The sequence below is a fragment of the Monodelphis domestica genome, chromosome 6 (assembly GCF_027887165.1).
Source record: "Monodelphis domestica isolate mMonDom1 chromosome 6, mMonDom1.pri, whole genome shotgun sequence".
NCBI classification, from domain to species: Eukaryota; Metazoa; Chordata; class Mammalia; order Didelphimorphia; family Didelphidae; genus Monodelphis; species Monodelphis domestica.
Window position 1 is genome coordinate 73,372,596 of NC_077232.1, and position 15,442 is coordinate 73,388,037.

Below are 15,442 nucleotides of genomic sequence, written 5' to 3' on the forward strand. Positions count from 1 at the left end.
GTTCAAAGATACTACATAAAAGACTAATTAAAGTATTACTAGAGATGAATGATCAGTGCTACAGAAAAGGAATTGATGCCATATTAAGCTTGCCTAAGAGAAGGCTGAGTGGTGCCTACCTGTGTAAAGTCACTCAGCCTCTTTGGGCATTCATTCTCTCAACCGTTCAATGAGTGTGTTGGATTAGATGGCTGATGATCTCAAAAGTAATGCCTATCTCATGCCTATGTGCCTATGACAGTAGAACTAGACTGCTATCCTTGGGTCTGTGAAGTTTATTTTATGAGGTAGATGCTAAGCTGGTTTTATTATAATTACAGTGACAAAAAATTTGGGTTGAACATAAAAATTTCTTGGCTAATAGAATAAGCCTTGAATGATCCTTAAGTGATGCTGTGGAATCTCTGTCCCTAGGGATCTTTAAGAGAGGGTGATTGTGATATTTCCCAGCTTGGTTCTTTTAGCTCTCGGACTGCTCTGTGCCTTGCCTTTTCCTTTATCCTATGTTATAGCTAATAAATATCATGTTGGAGGTTGATAAAGCTGTTATGAGGTAAATACTAATTTGTAGGTGATGGATAGAAGGCTGGAAGCAGTTTAGTATACCACAAAACCGTTTATTCTCAGGAGAAGTAGGGATAGGAAATGGGAGGTAGGAAAATAGAGAATATAAATCTAAATTTATATCACTATGCCTAAAAGTAACCCCTATCCTAAAATATCTATACTATACTAAAATGATAAACCTTAAAATCTGACTGCTTTCTTCTCAGTTTCTTCTTGCCTGACAAAGCAGGCCTAAATCTGGCCAACTCTGTCTAATCTAATATTAAGCCCCCTATCTTAAACTAACTGATAATGAACATTAAACTGGTAATGAACTCCTTAAAGTAATATATGAAATCAAAATGTCAGTGGAGCGACTGCCTGTCAACAGTTGATACAGGCAGTGCAGCAGCTTCTCTAAAGTTCTCAGGAGAAAAGCCCTCAGAGTCGCCCTTCCCCCTCAGAAATAGACTCTTCCCTAACTTCATATATGAATTCCAACTCTCAACTGCTAACTGCCAGATATTCCTAGCAGAGAGCACAACACTGAAATCCCCAGACACCCTGCTCCATAGGAAACCAGAGAAAATGGAGATGCTTAACTGATTCTTTTTCTTACAGTTTTTCTCTTAAAGAGACAGAGTTCAAATTTGTCTCCTAAGGAGACAGCATACAAATTAAAAACCTTCCTCTGACCTAAAGCTTCTAAGGGAAATTACGAAATTCCTTCTCACACCTATCAGTAGTACATTTGTCTACCTTAGTGCCCTCTTACCTCTGTTCTTTGATACCCCCATCTCCCCATTTGATCTTCATTCAGCCTCACTTTGTGATGAAAGGGGAGTAGTCAAAGGCTTTGTTAAGTGATTTGCAGGTGGGTGGAGGGATGAGGAAAGGGAGGATAATTGAGGAGATGCTTCTCTATTTTGAGGTTACTCCATGAGGCTCCTCTAGCCCACCAGGCATCTAAGACTGGCATCTTAAAGTGTTTTGTCTTTAGTTAGGCAGATCCAAGGAGCAGGAGGGTGTAAATGACCATCATTTGTCCCTGAAGCTAAGACCTAGTCTAAATAAGCTAAGGCCCTTGTCAGTTCACGTCTGCCATACAGCAATAGTGATTAAATTAATGACGTGGTAAGGTAGGGCTACAAAGCACTAAATCATCATTGTAACGCCTGAGATCAAAGCTGGGCTTGTCATCTCTGAACCACACGTAGAAATGTCCTTTGCTTTTGGCACTAAATGCTAAATGGCTAGGATCAGGGATTTGTAATACCCCAGTGCTTGCCACTGCTTCCTCCGACATACCCAAACCAAGATGGGGGTCACCAGGTAAAATAGAGAGAGCTAGCCAAGATTCCCATTTCTGGATGAAGTTGAGGGAGGGCAGTAAAGAGAAAGCAAGGCTCCTTTGACTAAGAGTTGCTAGCAGATGCCCTGGGGAAACTGAGAAATAAAGCTGTGTGTCTTCATGGAGAGGAACCTTCTAAGGGGCTGAGCTGCAGTTTGAGTGTCCGTACCTAAGATCTTGTCATAGAACCACAGCCAATAGTATAATATATAGTATAATAGAATAATAACTGTCTCACTTTTTATATTTATATTCCTGCTGTCTAGCATAGGGTCTGAGATGGGCTCATCAAATGCTTATGGACTGATTGACCTTGTCTGGCTCCTCTCCTGCCTTCAAACTTGATTCTTCCTTCTAAAAAAGCCTCCCCTTGACCCTGCTTCAAACTGACTTCATCCTGTCTTCTGCTTTTTCACTGACACACCTGTAGAAAGCAGACCATTTACTTTCCATCTGTCTATGAAGACAAAAGGAGAGTCTGGATCATAATTCCAAAGTTCCCTCAAAGTTCTAAATGAAAGAGAGGAGATTGTTCTTTAACTCATTTTCACTTGTTCCAGAGAAGATGGACTAGGAAAGGGAAAGAAGAATTAATATTAAATTAGCTCTATGGGTATTCAATTCAGGTCATTTCAATTGAACAAATCATCATTGACTCCTTTTTCTTTTCTTTCTTTTTTTAAACCCTTACCTTCTGTCTTAGAATTCATACACCGAATGGTTTCCAAGGTAGAAGAACAGAAAGGACTGGGCAGAGGGGGTTAAGTGACTTGCCCAAGGTCACACAACAAGGAAATGTCTGAAGCAAGATTTGACATCATTGACTCCTTACTATGTATAGAGCAAGTAAACTAGGTGGTTTGGGGGGAGGGGGGGAGGATAAAACAATGGTCCTCAGGGAATTCACAGTCTCATAGAGGAAATTATTCTAAACATGCCAAGCTATAATGCAAATCAGAATAGAAGGGCCATAACCAAGGTGTAGTCAGCACTGAATAGGTTCAGAGAAGGGATCTCTCTCATCTTGTTAGAAGACTAAAACTTTATGAAGCAGGTGGCAGCTGTGATCAGCCTGGAAGTAACATGTAGGATTCTGACCAAAGGTGAATGAAACAGCAAAGACATAGGTACAAGAAGTATGGTGTGTATTCAAGGGACTGAAGAGATCAGCTGGAACATAGGGCTCGTGTCGAGGAGAGGTACGGTAGGGTTCAAAGGGTCCAGAGGTCATCTTGTTCCGTTAGGAGGAAATTGAGGCCCAGAGAGGTTAACCGACTTGTCAGAGATTGCTTACAGAGGAAATGGCAGGGGGAGACTGGCCACCAGGTGGCAACAGGAGTCAACCCCAAATTTAGTACTCTTCCCTCTGCACCTGATGAGGTAAGATCATGTTTAAGGCTAGAGCCGTACTGTGGAGGTCCTTGAATTTGTCAACATAAGGAATTTGTGCTTTATTTAATAATTACTGAAAAGGTTTTTAACTGGAAGAGTGTCAGGCCCATAGAAGTGCTTAAAATCAATCTGTCGGCAATATAGAGATGAAGTAGAAAGCCTGCAGACTGGAGGCTGGATTAGGAGGCTATTCAAATAGACCAAGGGAAAGGACCAGAGCTGAGTTCAGAGGGGAGCAGAACTAAAAGGAGCTAATGGATAGGAGAGACATTATGGAAAAAAGGAAAGATCAGAAAGGTAAGTAGAGGACAGTAGTCAACAGCATCAGGTGTGGAAAGAGTATAATGTAATACTACCTGAAGGGACTATGAGAAAAACAAATAAATTTAATGATTAGGAAGTCATAGGATTATTGACTTCCTTGGAGACCATCTAGATCAATCCTTTCATTTTACAAATAAAGACTGCGAAACTTTGGTGACTATTCCAAGATGGCCCAGAACCAGGACTTTAGTGCAGATCTCGTACATCTCAATGCATGGCTGTTCCAACTATTGCGCTCTCTTATTGATGACCTTAGAGGAAAGCGGGTAAACATAGAGAGCTGAAGTAATGACAATTTTTCCAGAAATTATACTTTTCCCTCTTACAGTTAACAGTGATGATGATGATAAATAAATGAGGTTGATACAGTGTGTTAAGGCAGTCCTGTGATGTTAGTACTATTATCCTCATTTTACAGATGGAAAAACTGAGGCAGGCTTTAATACCCAGGTGGTCCTGAATCCAAATCTATCAGGTCCTCAGCTTCCTGAAATGTTTCTGCTCTTCTGGCAATCCCTGCTGTGACTTTCAGTCATCGAAAGTCTTATGAGTAAAGCAGTTGTTGAGTCCTGTGCACACATTGTAGCAACCTTGAGGTGCCTCCAAAATCTCAGACTATTACTAGGGAAGCTTCTATCAGTTCTGTCACTAGAGAGCTCCCTTGCCCCTATGAAAAGTAGTGTCAATATCATGAACATTATTTGTTTTTTACTTTTTATCACTCCAGTCCCCAGAAAAAGACAGAAGTTGCTAGCCCTTGTTTGAGTTTAAGTTATTTTGTACTTTTGTAAGTTATATTAATGCTTTTTGTTTTTACACCATAGTAATGTTTAATTCTGCCCTCCTCTTCTGAAAAACCCAACCTTATACACAACTTTGTGTGAGGACGGATGCAACACACTCACACTCAGTCCCTGCTTCTCTTCTGAGAGTGTGGTAGAGGCTTTCAGCTTCTGCTCTCTGAGGCAGTCTGGATCCCGTTGCCTTTCCATGCAGTATTCGTTTATATTCCTTAAATCCACTTATTACACAGGATTTCCCTTCTTGCTGTTTCTTTCCCATGACTTCCCACCTTGGGATCATCCCTCATTTTCTACCAAGTATAGCTGAAGGACTCCCTCCCCTGTGGACCCTTTCCTGATCTTGGCTCCAAGTGCTTCCCTCTTCATCATTCCCCTCTCTGCCACATACTAGGAAATGATTTTCTATTCGCCTTGCAAATAAATACTTTTATGGTTTTTGTACATATTTTTGCATATCTTACAAATATACTCATTTTTCTATTTATTTTGTGTTTATTTAGTATGTGCACATGTTGTTCTCCCCACCCCCATAGAATGTAAGTTCCTTGAGTTTAGGCATTGTTTTATTTAAATCTTTGTATTCCCATCATCTATCTCTGTGCCAGGCACATGGGTAGGATTAAACATTAATAAATAAGCAAATAATAAATAAACTTACTGATTAAGTATATTCTCTGGTTCAGCTTGCTTAACTTTGCTTCAGTTCATAAAAATCTTCCCATGTTTCTCCACATTTTTCATATTCATTAATCACAATGTACAATTCTCCAAATTATGTAGGCCCCTATATGTTCCCAGTTTTTCACTACCACAAAATTGCAACTATTAATAGTTTAGTATATTTGAGGACTATCTTCCTATCTTTGACTTCCTTGTGATGTGTGACCAGTAGTGGGACCTATAGATCACATCAGAGGATTGTAACTTAGTTGTATATTTGGTATACTATCATCCACACAACTTAATGACTTCTTCCACATAATTTCAAACTGTTTTCCAGCATTCTAGGACCAGTTCAAAGTATACGAATGTGGCTATCTTCTTGTTGCTTCTCCAACATTGATTATTTTTATCTTTTATCATTTTTCCCCATGTTGGAATTGGGAAAAATCTTAATTATTTTAATTTATAATTATCTTCTTAATGATGTAGAGCATTTGAAATATGATTTTTGATAGTTTACAAAAGCTTCATATCTCTGACCACTTATTTTTTGGGAAATAGCTCATGGACTTTTATATATTTGTGCCAATTACCAATAAAAATTGCATATAACACTTCAATCAAAAATATTGGATGTAAAGACTTTTCTCCACTTAATAGTTTCTTTCCTAGATTCATTAATTTTGATCATACAAAAAACTTTTAAATTTGATTTATAAGCTATTCTAATCTCATGATCACCTTGGTCACTTATTTAATTAAGAATTTTCCTCCCTTCCCACAGGCATTTTTGTGATTGATACCTTTTTTCCATTTTTCTATAGGTTTTTAAAAGGTGATATTACCTTTTATTATTGGGTCACATCTATTTGGAGCTAATTTGTGATATATAAGATATTAATCTAAACCTATTTTCTGTCAGATTGCTTTCCAGTTTTCCTCCCAGTGTTCTAGGATTTTTCAAATACTGGAATATTGTATTTTGCATATGGATCTTGCTTATTTATCCAGACTTGGTGTTTAATACACTTTAATAATTTAAGCACTAAAAAGACTGAGTTTCAACTACAGTGTCCATTCTGGAGCTAAGTTTTTTCATTCACTATCTTAGGGGCTTGATCATGAAAGCCAAGTGTGGCTTTGATAATAACTCTTTGCTAGAAAAATTGTTGATTTTTATATTCTCCAGAGCCTCCTGTTAGCTGCTGGCTTCTCTAACCCAGTCTTTTCTTTTTTTATTTAATTAATTTAGAATATTTTTCCATGGTTATATGATTTATATTCTTTCCCTTCCCTCCTCCCATAGCCAACAAGCAATTCAACTATAACCTGCTCTTTTCTTGATGTGTGTGTGTGTTTGACTTTTTGTTCACTTAGTTTCTCTTTGGTGCAAAACTCAAGTCACTAGGGAAAAAGTCATCTAGGGGCTGGGTCAGTAAACTGTAGTGAAGGCTCCTAAATGTCATTCTCAGCTTTTTTGAATCCTTTCTTGACTACTCCATAATCCTGGCCAGGGTGTAAGCAGATTCAGAGTAAACAAGTATTTATTAAACAGGTTTGGCCTTAATGACTTAATGTCTTTGCCCTGGCAGGAAAGAACTCTAGGAGCTTTCCTCCCTTTGCCATTCCTCTGATTTCTAGTTTGCTGAATCACAGAATCCTTGAGTCAAGTTGCTACCTGCCTTGCGTGCCCTATTCTTTTAGCCAAAATCTCTTTTCTCCTTTCCTTACTTCTGGTTACATCTTCTGTTGTTGCACTGAGCAAGCTTTCCTTTTTATGTAGTTGGAATCTCCTAGGAAACAAGGAAGAGAATTCAGTTTCTACTCCACCCCCATCTTTTCCTTTCCTACATAAATGGTAGGCACACAATAGGGAAAACACTGAATTCTGCTCTTGTGTATGCCTACAGAAAATAGGTTCTTACACTTGGAGGTGGGGCGGGAATGTTGGAACCAGGGCCACATCCTCCTCCAAAAGCAGTTATTTCTTAGTAACCAGAAAAGATCCAGAAAGAGCGGAGTCAGGAAGTCACCAGAGAGGGCTCAAATATATTCTCAGACTTAGATTAGAAGAAGGACTAGGGTGGGGTTCCTGAAAACCCAGGATGAAACTTGGCTGACATGACTTCCCTTTCATATAAGATAGAGCTGCTCTTTTGGATGGGTGGCCCTGGGACCCATTCGTGCTGTGGGTCCCAGGCTAGAAACACATTGTCTTCCTTCCCAGAGGGCTGGCCTGAGGGACCATGCCTTCTAGGTGTAATCATCTTAGAATACCATCTTTTTGGTTCTTGGAGAATGGAACTGCTTGTGTGGGCTTCTAGACAGACTCACATCTCATGTTGCATCCCCAAATCAGTGCAGAATGGTCTTAGAAGATGCCTGTTGGGGGCAGCTGGGTGGTTCAGTGGATAGAAAGCCAGGCCCAGAGATGGGAGGTCCTGGGTTCAAATCTAGCCTCAAGCACTTCCTAAGTGTATAACCCTGGGCAAGTCATTTAACCCATTGCCGAACCCTTACAACTCTTTTGCCTTGGAACCAATATGCAGTATTGATTATAAGATGGAAGGTATGGGTTTACCCCTCCCCCAAAAAAAGGTATCTGCTGACTTTATTGTTGTGATCCAGTAGACTGGTTGTGTTCAAAGTGATATCCCCTTGATATAGATTTTTAAAAGCCAGTAAGTTCTTATTTCTGTTTTCTTCTTAGGACTTAAGGACTTTTGAACACCAGTGGACCAGCTTCTTTGCTAATTTTGACACAGAAATCCCCTTCCTACTGGAACTTTCAGAATTCCAGGCTGGTGAGGTATGTATACATAGTTAGGAAGGAGGTGAGGAGTGGGGAAGAAATGGTTGGAGGAAGAGGAATGCCATAGGATGACAGAGGGTTGCTGGCTTATGTTTTGAAAGGCTCATTTTTGAAATTTATAGTTGGTACTGCTGATTCCCACCATGAATCTCCTAGTCTTTGTTAGACACTTACTTTATACAAGTTGGCTTGCTGCTTAAGCCTTTGGAGTGCAGAGTTCTGGCTTACTGTGGTGTTTGGTTTTTTTTGTTTGTTTGTTTAAACCTTTACCTTTTGTCTTAGTATCAATTCTAAGACAAAAGAGCACCAAGGGGTAGGCAATTGGAGTTAAGTGACTTGCTCAGAGTCATATAGCAAGGAAGCACTCTGCCCACTGTGCTACCTAACTACCCCATGGCGTTTGTTATTAACCACCAAGATCTCTTAAGTTAGGTCTCTAAATGACCACAAAGGTGTAAATAGCATATTTGTGCTACCCTGTTCTCCCAGGTCCCAAGAGCTCCCTCTTTTAGGAACAGTGAAAAAAATAAAGGCTAGAGAAGGACATCAGAGTATATTTGGAGTCAAAGCAGAGAGAAATAGAGGTCATCATAAAACTATATTATGGACCACCTACAAAGAAAGAGGTAATAGTTGGGAAACAGATCACAAATCTACACAAAGACATAGCAAAGTAGCCATTCAGACATCTACTGGATATCTTTCTCTCTCTCTCTCTCTCTCTCTCTCTCTCTCTCTCTCTCTCTCACTCTCTCTCTCTGGTTCTTTCTGTCTGTCTCTATCTCTGTCTCTCTCCCTCCCTCCCTCTTCCTCCTCTCTTGTCTCCTTTTCTCTCTCTCTCCTTCTCTGGCCTTCACTCTCGCTCTCTTACTCTGGCTCTTTTTCTGTCTCTCTCTCTGGCTCTAGCTCCCATATCTTATTCTCACCAACATAAAGGAAACTAGTTGCTGGGGAGGGAATGATAAAAATCTGGAATGGTTAGGAAGTGACTCTTTCCTCCTCGAGTTTGTGGTCTGTATTGTCTGACATGTGTCCTAGATTTTAGAAAAGTAGATGTAAAAGAATTTGCAAGAAAAATAGGTAGAATCCCTTGGACTAAAATGTTCCAGGGGAAGTCATCCCAAGAAGGATGAGAGATGCTCAAGAATGGAATTCTGAAGGCACAAAGGAAAATAATTTTAGTGAGGATTAATTGTCTGAATATGGATGCACAAGAAACTCACCTGGAAACTTAGATTTTTAAAAGATGTGGGGTTTTCCCTTAATGGACTTCCCTGACCAGCAGGGTCCCACAAGGGAAGGGGCTCACCTTTGTGATGAGACCCAAGGAGAGGTAGGAACCGAGAACCAGGGTGGAGAATGAAAGACACGGACAAGTCAGCAGTTGGATAGGGCAGGCAATCCCTATGATACTCCCTTTGATAGGAGAGTATGAGTACAAAGGAACTCGAGGTGGAGGAGGAGATTAAGATAGGGAATGCAGGCTGAGATGGTTACAGCCTCGGGGAAGGAGAAGGTTAAGAGGAGAGAGACAGAGACATAGTCATTGAGGAGCCCAGTGGAGCTCCATGGAAGGGAGAGAAAGGCCAAGAGGAACTTCATGGGATTGCCTCTGAATTTATTCCTGTCCTGCTTGGGCCGTACTCCCAAGCACGTAGTAACCACATCACAAAGTATAGACAATTAAGATTGGGTGGCAAGGTAGAGGGAACACCTTTGGGCGTGTAGATTGCAAACCGTGCTTTCCCGGGGAATTGAGTTCGAACATGTTAATGAGTTTGTCTTAGCCAAGGGCCAAATGGCCAGTTCGAGGTTACATTCACAAGCCTCATTGGTATAACCTTATGCTTGGAGACACAGTAATCATACAGTCATTTATATTTCATAGATGTGAATATGCTTGGGATGCTACAAAAGAAAAGTAGAAAAGATGGTGGAAGCAAGGCCAGGTAACAGATAATGAATATGAATATAGCATGTTTCTGTAAAAATAAACAAGGATGCTAGAACTCAAAATGAGCTCAGGCTGTCAAGGAAAACTAAGCAGACACAATAAAAGAGTTTTAAGCTATATTACAGGAAAGGAGAGGATCACAGAAGGAATAAGACCTTTGCTTGGAATGGATGGGATGACTCCCAGGGAATGGGATATGCGGCATAAATGAAGAAAGACAATAAAAAAAACTCGTAGCTGCCTTTGATGAATTCAGGGGCAGGTCACCTCACCTACCTGAAAAATATCCTCAGGACCTGAAAGAACTGGGAAATGTGATGACTGAGCTACTGACAGTGATATTTTTAAAAGATCATGGAAAATGGGAAAGGTGGAGATTTGAGAAGAACAAATTATATTTTGATTTTCAAAAAGGGAGAAAAGATTAGTCTACTAAGTAAAGATCAGTGGAATTGACTTTGATTCCTGGAGAGACGCTAGGATAGATCATTAAAGAGATGATTAAGTAACATTGAGAAAGAAAAGTACTGATCACAAAGAGCCATTGACTTCATGAAGAACAAGACCTTCCAGACTCCCCTTCATTCCTTTTTTGCTAGGATTATTCAACCAGTAGTGATGGGAGAATGCAACAGATACAGCTTACCCCCATTTTAACAAACCTTTAGAAAAGTATACATGCTATTCTTGTGTAGAAGATGAGAGATAAGGATTTGACAATAATACAGTCAGATGTATTTAGAACTGGTTGAATGGCTGGACCCAAAGAATAGTTAGTTGCTGATGATTCAGTGTCCATATAACAGGATGTTTCTAGTAGAGAGAGTACTGCCTGTTTATTGTTTTTATCAATGACATGGATAAGCACATATTCTATGTATTCATTAACTTACAGATTATATTGATTTGGAAAAGAGAGTTTACACAGTGGATGACAGGAACCAAAAGTAACTTGATAGCCTAGAGCATTGGGCTAAATATAACATGAAATTCAGTAGGGAAACATATAAAGTCTTGTGCTTGGGAACCCCCCAAAATCACTTTTGATAAGGAAGGCATTGCTAGACAGCAGTTCTGAAAAAGATCTGGGGTTTGAGTGCATGAAAGCTCAATATTAGTCAGAACTGTGATGTAACAACCTAAAACTGGGATCTTGAGTTATCTTATTTATTGACATCACTTCTATGAATGGGGAAGTGATAAGCTCATTGTATTTTCCTATCTTATGGAATATTGTGTTCAGTTTGGAGCACCACAAGCTAAGAAGGACATTGATAAACCAGAGGTTTGTCCAGAGGAGAGTAGCCAAGATGGTGAAGGGCCTTGAGTTCATGTCATATGAAGGTGAGTTAAGGAACTCAATATGTTTAAGTTGGAGAAGAAAATTCTGCATTGGGAGACAAAATAACTATCTTCAAGTATTTGAAGATTTGTCATGTAGATGAGGGGTTTTAGTTTTATTTGGCTTGAAAGGATGGAATTAGGAGCAGTGGGTGGAAGATGCAAAGAGGCCAGTTTTGACTGAATATCAGGAAAAACATTCTAACAATGAGAGCTATTCAAAACTAGAATGGGCTGCCCCAAGAGATAGTAGGGTCCCCTTCTTTGGAGGTCCTCAAGGAGAAGCTGGACAGCCACTTGCTGGGTATTTTATCATGGGGATTGCTTTGGTATAAGAGTTGGACTAAATGGACCCTGAGGTCCATCCTTTCTACTTTTCAAATTATGTAAAACAGTTGCCAGACTGTGCTTGGGGAGTGAGGTGTTGGTACTAGGAACCAGAGAAGTCATGTCAGTGATATCCGTAACTAAGAAGTAAACCAGATCTGGCTACAGCCAGATGTCATGTGTTCTAACAAAATTCCCAGCTTTTATGGCATGAATAGCTGGAGCCTATCCTCAGCTCTACTGGGCAGCGTACAGCCTGGAACTTGCTATAGGCCGAGCAGGTGCCTACATTTGGGACAGAGCAGGAGTCAAAAGGCAGATCATATCTCCCCTTTTTGGCCAAGACAAGATGAAAGGCAGACATCAGGGGAAAGGACCAGATTACCTTATATTGTTATTTTAATTTAACTGTAGGTAAGTAAACTGGTAAGAATGCACTTCATGCCAAATCATTTTTGCCAGATGTCCACTTTTCTTAGTTCAGTAGCAAAACTAACTAATCAGTCAGTCAGTTAGCACCTACTATGTGCCAGGCACTGTGCTAAGTGCCAGGGGTACAAAAATAGGCAAAGGATAGAACCTGCCCTCAAAAAGCTCGTGATCTAATACAGAAGACAACAGGTTAACAAAAAAAAAAATATATATATATATATATGGGACAAACAGGAAATCATTTTAGAGAGAGAAGGCACTAGAATTAAGAGGGTGTGGAAAAGGCTTTAAGCAGAGTCTTAAAAGAAGCCCTCAGGGATCAATGACACATGTAAAATCCAGTGGAATTGCTTCTTGGCTATGAGAATGGGGTGGGAGGAAGGGAAGGAGAGAATATGAATTGTAACCATGGAAAAATATTCTAAATTAATTAATTAAATAAATAAACTTAACCTAAAAAAAAGAAGCCAGGGAAGGTAGTAGTACATGGAGTGGAGCATTCCAGGCTTGGGGGACAGTCAAAGAGAATGCCCAGAGCTAAGAGATGGAGGGAGGGTCTTGTTTATGGAACATCCAAGAGGCCAATGTCACTGGATCGAAGAATAGGCAACAGGGAATAAGGTATAAGAAAACTGGAAAAGTAGGAATGGGCTAGTTTTGAAGGGCTTTGAATGACAGAGGATTTTGTATCTGATCCTGAAGGTGGTAAGGAGCCACTGGACTTTACTGAGTGATAGGGTGATATGATCAGACCAACATTTCAGGAAAATCATTGTAGTGGCTAAAAGGAGTATGGATTGGAACAGGGAGAAACTTGAGCCAGGCAGATTCGCCAAGAGGCTATTGCAGTAGTCCAGGTATAAAGTAAAGAGGGCCTGGCTGGACCAGGGAGGTAGCAGTGTCAGAAGAGAGAAGAGGACTTATTTGACAGATGCTGTGAAGGTGAAATCAATAGACCTTGGCAACAAGTTAGATATGGGGGCATAAAAGACAGTGCAAATGACATCCAGGTTGTGAGCCCAAAGGACTGGGAGGATGCTGTTGCCTTCTACAGTAACAGGGAAGTAGGAGAGGCAGAGGATTTAGGGGAAAAGATAATGAGTTTCATCTTGGATATATTGAGTTTAAGCTAGATATCCCATTCAAGCTATATGAAAGGCTTTTGGAAATGTGAGATTGGAGATGAGCAGAGAAGTTGGAGCAGGATAGGTAGATTTGAGAATCACCGGTATAGAGATGGTAATTAGATCCATGGGAGCTGATGAGACCACCAAATAAAGTAGTATAGATGGAGAAGAGATAACCTAGGACAGAATGTGAGGGACATCTATGTTTGAGGGTATGTTCTGGATGAGGAACCAGCAAAAGAGACTGAGAAGGAGTGGTCAGATAGTTAGGAGAACCAGAAGAGAGTGTTCTAAAAACATAGAAAAAAGTATGGAGGAGAAAGTGGTCCGTGATGATCCATAGATGTCCCTCAGCTTCTGTCCTAGATTATCTTCTCTTCTTCTATACTACTTCATTTGGTGATCTCATCAGCTACCATGGATCTAATTGCCATCTCTGTCCTGGTGATTCTCAAATCTACCTAAACTGCAGAGATCAAGGAGAGTGAGGCTGAGAAAAGGTCATTGGATTTGGCAGCTAAGAGATCACTGATAACTTTGGAGAGAGCAGTTCCATGGAATGACAAGGTCAGAAGTCATATTGAAAGGGGTTATGGAGAGAGTTAGAGGAGAAAAAGTGAGGGTTCCTATGTTAGATGGCTTTTTTGTGTGGCTACAAAGGCAAAAGAGATAAAGGATAATAGGGGTAGGAGGATGGATTTGGGGGGGAGGAGTTCAGGAGGAGGATAGACATAGGCTTGTTTGTCCAAAGTAGGAAATGAGACTGTACACTGGGAGAGCAGATATTCATGTTTCAGCTGAGTTTGCCATAAATTACTTATTTTCATTGTCTCAAAGCTTAGAACTTGCTCACAGTCCATTGACTTCAGGTTCTCCTTTCCATAAAACTTCATGAAATTTTCCATGATTAAATAAAAGTAAGATGTACAATCCCTTCTGACACTTTGGTAATTAATGAGCCCATTTCCTATTAAAATTTTTAGTTTCATTTTTTAAAAACATATTTGTTAAGAATATAAATGTAAATCAGTCTTAGTCATTCTTGTGAAATTTGGGTAGTGTCCAACTCAGTATCATTCCCAGGAAACCTGAAATATGATGAGTTTAGAGGAATTTGGTATACCAATCAGTTTATTTCCATTTCCAATGTCATGTTGAAACTTGATGTGTTTTCAGCTACTCTCTAGTAATTTGCTAGACTTATAAATTTAGAAAATTAGATTTCAAAATTAAATCTAATTTGGGGCTACTTTTTGCTTAATTTTCTTAGCTAAGTCATTTTCTTAAAGCATAGGCCTATGTCCTTCCTCTGATCAATGAACTCCATTGGCTTCTTCTTGCTTCTAGAATCAGGTACAGATTCTTCTGTTTCCTTGGCCTTCTTAACAACCTGGCTCCAGTTACTTTTCCAGTTTTTTTATAGGTTATTTCTCTTCATGCTTCTGATGCATCCAAAAAGGCCCTCTTGCTATTAGGAGTAGCTGGATCTGGAGCCACGAAGACTTAAATTCAAACTTGGTCTGAGACTCACTAGCTGTGTGACCCTGGGCAAGTCACTTCACTCCTATTGCCCAGCCCTTACTGCTCTTCTGCCTTGGAACCAATACCACAGTAGGGATTCTAAGAAGGGAGGTAGGGATTTTTTAAAAATGTGTTTGTGTTTTTTCATAGCCTTTCAGAAGTTACTTCAGTCACGGAATGCTCTCCAGCCACATTACTGACAATAGGTAAGGAAGTCAGTTGTGGCCTTACACAATGTGTGTGTGTCTCTCTCTCTCTCTCTCTCTCTCTCTCTCTCTCTCTCTCTCTCTCTCTCTCTCTCTGGGGTCAGGCCTGTTACTGTTTGGTTACTTTGAAAGTGGTTCTATTTTAGCAAAGATTTCCTGCCCAACTTGCCTTGTGTCTGACACTGGCCTCAGCCTTCAGGGAAACTCATGGTGACAAGTTTGATTGTCTTGTTTCTGTCTTTCATTTGGGGTCTTTGCTTTCCTAGGAATGGGGCACATGAGCTGCCTCAGAGGCCCGGGGAGTGCCCAAGCCTCCCCCTCCCAGAGGAAGGAAGCAATGGGCAAAGGATGGCCCCGGGGCTCCTGCTCTCCTCCTGGGGAGGCTCTGGCCAAGGCTGGAGATTCAGAAGGAAAAGGAGCATGGCTTTGACTTTCAGAAACTACCTTCTCCCCACCCCCCACCCCTAAGAAAAAGGAAACACACACAGTGTGAGGCTGGGTCATTCCGTAAAAAATAATTTTCCACAAAGATGGAAATGTACCCTCTGGGGGAAATTGCAACACCCAGGAAGAGTCCTTTGTAGGATGACTTCTGGAATGAATTCTGATTTCTCATAAGGGAAAAAACAAGCCTCAGATGTGA

General features: G+C 40.4%; 1 protein-coding gene across 4 annotated transcripts in view; it reads left to right on the top strand.

Annotated features, from left to right (window-relative positions):
• Window positions 1-15,442, top strand: part of DNAAF9 (dynein axonemal assembly factor 9) — a 169,263-nt gene that overhangs the window by 53,469 nt on the left and 100,352 nt on the right. For all 4 annotated transcript variants that reach the window (XM_007497284.3, XM_056802255.1, XM_056802257.1 and 1 more), the window contains 2 exons: window positions 7,790-7,888; window positions 14,744-14,799. In XM_007497284.3, coding sequence (XP_007497346.2) covers window positions 7,790-7,888; window positions 14,744-14,799 — 155 coding nt within the window. The remainder of the gene's footprint in view (window positions 1-7,789; window positions 7,889-14,743; window positions 14,800-15,442) is intronic.